Here is a 5,751-nt window from a genome sequence, read left to right on the forward strand (position 1 = left end):
TGTATTGCTCAGAACCCCTTTATCTGTTTCTAAGGTTTATTTCTTTGTTTTCTTAGGCTTTGGAATGCCTGATATTAATTTTTTCTTTTATTTGGGAATGTTCTCTGCAGTATATGGATCAGGATCACTAGTAGACAGAACTTTACTGCAGTACTACCTGCTGCATGGGATTTAACTTTTGGATTAAACCAAGAATGCCTACAAAATGGGCAAAGTTTGTCTCTAATACTATTATTAGGCTCCTGGCTTTACTTTCATTAAGTAACTATCATGAATAAAATAGATGTTGAATTCCAGCAAGGTTTATTATTTAGGTTATTAAATACTTTGTCATCCTGAAGGTTTTCCCTCATTTTTGAATGTCCCTTCTTCTCCAGTCATTGTGTATTTAAAATGATGAAACTAAGATTCAGTATACTGTCATATTTATGATATATATAAACAGTAATAAATTTCTGCAGTGTTTCGCACAAATGACCCTTTAAATAGTTACCTTGAGTCTCATTTATTGCCTAATGGAATTGGGAAAGCTTTCATAAAATGTTTATGATTTGTATCTTTAGGTATGTATTTACTCTGAGATTCTTAAGTCATCATTTTTCAGATGCAGCTGCATTTGTGTCTACTCTTTAAAAACTGATTCCTGTTTATTCTAGTTTGCTATTTCATGCTTTCTCTATGTGTATGGCTACCAGGCCCCTCAGTCCTTCCCTTCCCCCTAGAGTTAATCTTTAGATTGATCATTTAGTCTTTTTCTCACTGAAAGATAAGCAATTGGTCCATTAATAATCTAGTCTTTATATCAGGCTGTAGGAATACAGCAGTGAATAAGAAAAAAGCTCTTGCTGAACATGAAGTTTAGAATCTAACAGTGCATTCAGGAATCATGTTGCATTGTTAGCAAATTATTGAAATAATTTTATAAATGCTCTAACACTGCTTCTTTGTGGAGTTATTTTACAAGCCAGTAAAACGTATAACTCCTGAATATTGTACCTTTTAGTCCACCACTAAGCTACCCTCACTTAAATAAATCTTAAAAAAAAAAAAAAAAAGTTCTTATTTATGAATAGAAGAACTGAGTTGTAGACCAAAGGTGCTGCAGGGTGGGGGTGAGAGGATTCACCAGAGACAGAGTGGGGAGAACAGGCTGATTTACTGACATAAAGTACGAGGGGAGCAGCAGGCCAGACAGAAGAAGTTTGCCACATGATAACGTGGGTTAGCTCCCTGGCAGGGGATCAAACTCAGGCTGCAGAGGTGCTAGCATTGAGAATTAAACCCTATGCCACCAGGGAGGCCCTTAAGAACTTCACTGTTAGTAGAGAACTAGAAACAACCTGGTGCCCATCAACAGATAATTAGATAAAGATATGCTACATATACACAATGGAACACTACTCACTTATAAAAATAAATATTTTTCCTCCAAAAAAAAAAAAAAAATATTTTTCCTCCAAAAAAAAAAAAAAAAACTTTACTGTTAAATTTTTGGTGACATTAGGCTACTAGATAAGTCAACCCTCATGAATTAGTGCTAATAGTTCTTTGATGGTTCATTTATCACTTTCAGTCAAGGCTACACTCTAACCTTCACTTTGAAAACTGCTCCACATCAGAAATTGCTAGTTACAGCATTCTATACTTTTGTTACTTAAAAAAAAAGTATATAATTTACATCATTGTTAATTTTTGTACACCATTTGCTTTCTTTTCTAAGGTGTAGTGCCCGTAAAATTTCCACCACCAATTCACCCATGCACCATCACCACAGTCCCTTGTGTTCTTCCCTCCCGTTTTGATCCCTGTCCCTCCCCTGCAGAATGTTTCTGATTTATAGTTGCCGGTTAGTTTTTTTTTTCCCTACTTAACAATTTTTGATTGTACAAAAATTACATTTTATATGTTAAATATGTAACAGCATATTTCATGAAATCTTGCCCACAAATATTTACACAAAATACATTAGTTCACCCATATGTATACCACCATTACATAGAGTTTTAAAGGGATATGTAATATGACTTAATTGTATACTCCATGATTAATAGAATTCACTTACATTACAAAATCAATTATGCAAAAAGCTACTGGGTTGTTAGAAAAGTCATGATGCATTTTTGCATAGAAAGCAAAAAATGTCATGACTTTTCATATTAACTAAGTTACACAATTAGTGCAGATTTTTCCATGCAATCCCTATCAAGAATCCAACTATTAGAAGTGTCATTTTTCCTTATTTTAAACTATATTACAAGGCTACAGTAATCAAACATATGGTGTCGACATACAAATAGGCACCTACATCAATGGAACAGAATAGAAAGCCCAGAAATAAACCCATACATATCAGTCAATATTTGACAAGGATACTCATGGGAAAAAAAAGAAAAACCATATTCACCTGCAATGGAGTAAACTGTCAAACCCTATTTAATGCCATACACAAAAGTAAACTCAAAATGGAGTAAAGACTTGAATGTAAGGCCCCAAACCATAAAACTCCTAGAAGGAAATTTAGGGGGAAAGCTACCTATAGGGCTTGGCAATGAGATTTTTTTGGATATGGCAGCTAAAGCTTGGCAGTAAATAATAAGGAAGAGAGACTGTATCAAACTAAAAAGATGCTCCATAGTAAAGGAAACCTACAACAAAATGAAAAAGCAATATATAAAATGGGTAAAATATTTGCAAATCATATCTGACAAGGGGTTAATATCTAAATATACAAGAAACTCAAACTCAATTGTAAAACTATAGATAACCCAGTTGAAAAATAGGCAGATGACCTAAATAGACATTTGCCAGAGATCTTTGAATGGTCAACAGGTACATAAAGAGGCATTTAACATCACTAATCATTATGAAAATGCAAATCTGAACCACAATATCACTTCACACTTGTTAGAAGGGCTTTCATCAACAAGAAATGCTGTGGAGAAAAGCAAACTCCTTCTAGACCCTATTTTTTGTTTTGTTTCATGATCATACTTTATTTTTTTAATATATATTTTATTTTGTATAATTCTTCCATCATTTTTCATTTTGGTTATATTCCCCATACCCTTATTATTGAGGATTGTAAATTGATACAGCTGTTATGAAAAATAGTATGGAGGTTGCTCAAAATAAAACTGCCATATGATCTAACTCTAGTATACATATGAGGGAAATGAAACACTATCTCAAGAGAGGTACCTGCTCACTTACATTCATAGCAGCTTTATTTACAATAGTCAACCTACGAGTCGAATGGATGGAAAAAGGTGATGGGGTATATACATACACTATAGAATCCTGAATCCATGGGGTATAAATATATACTATAGAACCCTATCAGCCATAAAAACATAGATCCTCACTTGGACAACTTGCATAGGGTTTGAGGGCATTACATTCAATGGAATAAATCAGAGCAAGAGAAAATGTGTAGAAACTTAAACAAAAAACCAAACCCTCATAGATAAAGAGATCAATTAGTGGTTGCCAAGGCAAGGAAGTGGGGGAAATGGATGAAGGTGGCCCAAAGACAAGTTGTGGTGTCATCATATACAATATCACAATGTTTTTCAATATATTCGAAATTTGGAAAGACATCTTAAAAGTTCTTTTCACAAGGAAAGGGTATTTTTAATTTACACCAGGTGATTTTTTTTTTTTTTTTAAAGTACAATTTCCATTTTATTTCTCCACAGAGTTGTCCTTCAGTCGTTACATGGCTTTACTCTAGCTTCTTTACATAGGCTTTGGAGGAGGTCGTGGGGCAGCACCCGCAGGCCTAAATCGGGGTGGGGGTGTTCTATCCTTCCGAGCTTCACGAGAACGATTCCTGACCACCTTGCTGTGAATAGCACAACTCACGCAATAATGCAGTTTCACATACAGCTTGGGAAGCACATAGGCGTCGAACACGCTGGCCTCCGAGATGTCCCTGACGGCCGCGGCCTCCACGATGTTCCGGATGACGAACTTCTTGATGGCCTTGTCCTTGGGCACGCAGCGGGCGCAGTTGGTGCAGCGAATGGGCTGCACGTGGCCGCGGCCCTTCTTGGCACGACCATTATTCCTCCTTTTCTTGGTCATCTTGGAAGCAGGACCCGAAAGAGTACACCAGGTGATTTTTAATAAGATTTATGTATACACTGCATAATGACTACAGTAAGTCATTTTGTTACACATAAGTCATGTTGTACAACTTAAAGTTATACATTGTTGTATGTTAATTATATCTTAATAAAATGGGGGGGGCAAAAGGAGTAGCCATAAACAAACTTTCTTATATATGTGTAAATGTAGGTATTACCCCGAATGTACATCATTTGGGTGTTAAAACATAAGTTATGGGTTTAGTGGCTCTAGATTGAGTGCCTTGTAGATAGGGTCTCAGTTTTCCCCAGGAAAACTGATTAAGCAAACTTCACAAGGAATATTAGCACCATGAATGAAAGCCAACAAAGACCACCAGAAAATAGCTTTGGAGTGAGTATATGTCTAATATAAAACTATTTTCATATGTTTAAAAAAAAATCAAGTTTGAAAATTTCTATAGGAAATACCACATTACAAAACTGAACTATCATAGTGAACTTCCTAGGAGAGAGGAAAAATGAAATATGGGGGGGAGAGGGAGTCATTATGAAATAAGGAAAAAGAAAAAGAAACAGAAGGGGAAGGATAAGTAGAAAAAAATTGAGATACTATATATAACCCAAATATATCATTAATTGCATCAAATGTAAATGGACTATCCACTTAAGGACAAATTGGTTTCACTTTCAACCCGTTTGACAATTGTTTTAAGAGACCACACTCAATGCATGAAATATAGAAAATTGAAAGTAAAATGACAGCAAAAGTTGTAAGAGCTGAAAGAAAGCTTCTATCAGTATATTAATACTGAAACATTGCTAGAGATAAAGTAATTTCATATAGTGAAGGGTTCAGTTCACTAAGCGGATCATTTTTAATTGGTATTTAACTGGGAAGTAAATGAGTAAGCAGCTCCGTATTTTAGGACTTTAACACAGTTCCAAATAACCTATGAATCAATCAAGAAATCCTAATTGAACCTAGGATATAAATGGATCTGGACAATAGTTTAACAGAAATTATGGGTTGCAGTTAAAATGATAGTTGGAGGAAACTGATAGTCTTAGTCTAACAGAAAAAAAAAAAAAGGCTGAATGTTAATGAGAAATATGTACCTTAACCTAGAATAATAATGGAATAAGTTTGAGGGAAATACAATGAAATAGTAGAACAGAAATAGTAATTTAAAAAAATCTTATGCTTTGAAAAAGACTTAACAGTGAATCCTTTGACAAAGTTAAGAAAACAAGAGTAGGCACGTACAATATCAGAAGTGAAAAAGAGGACATAACTTTCTGTTGTGACATTAAGTAGATATGAACAGCTTAAAGGCAGTATGTAACATGTAAAAGAAAGGGACACAACTTTAGAAAAACATAGCCCTCCAAAGTAAGACAAAAGAATAGTTCTATAGCCATTCAATTAGATGACTCAATATTTCAGGATGAAAATTCCAGGTCTAACCAAAGTCCTTGATGACTACTATCAAATATTCAGGAAATAATTCCAAACTTAAGCCATTAGAAAAAGCCAAGTGGAAAAAGTGGGATATACCCTAACTCATTTTATGAGACCAGCAAGTACTTGTTATCAAATGACATGAGAAAGGAAAATTAGAGGCCAGTTTTACTTAGGATTAGTGAGGTAAAATCCTAAACTAAG

General features: G+C 34.7%; 1 protein-coding gene across 1 annotated transcript; it reads right to left on the reverse strand.

Moving 5' to 3' along the window:
* Nucleotides 1–3,206: 3,206 nt before the first annotated feature.
* Nucleotides 3,207–4,090, reverse strand: LOC311169095 (small ribosomal subunit protein eS26). Its single transcript, XM_084230805.1, has one exon. The coding sequence runs from the start codon at nucleotides 4,081–4,083 to the stop codon at nucleotides 3,736–3,738; it is 348 nt and encodes a 115-aa protein (XP_084086931.1). The 5' UTR covers nucleotides 4,084–4,090; the 3' UTR covers nucleotides 3,207–3,735.
* Between the last annotated feature and the right edge of the window lie 1,661 nt (nucleotides 4,091–5,751).

The sequence above is a fragment of the Talpa europaea genome, assembly GCF_964194135.1.
Source record: "Talpa europaea genome assembly, chromosome: 3".
NCBI classification, from domain to species: Eukaryota; Metazoa; Chordata; class Mammalia; order Eulipotyphla; family Talpidae; genus Talpa; species Talpa europaea.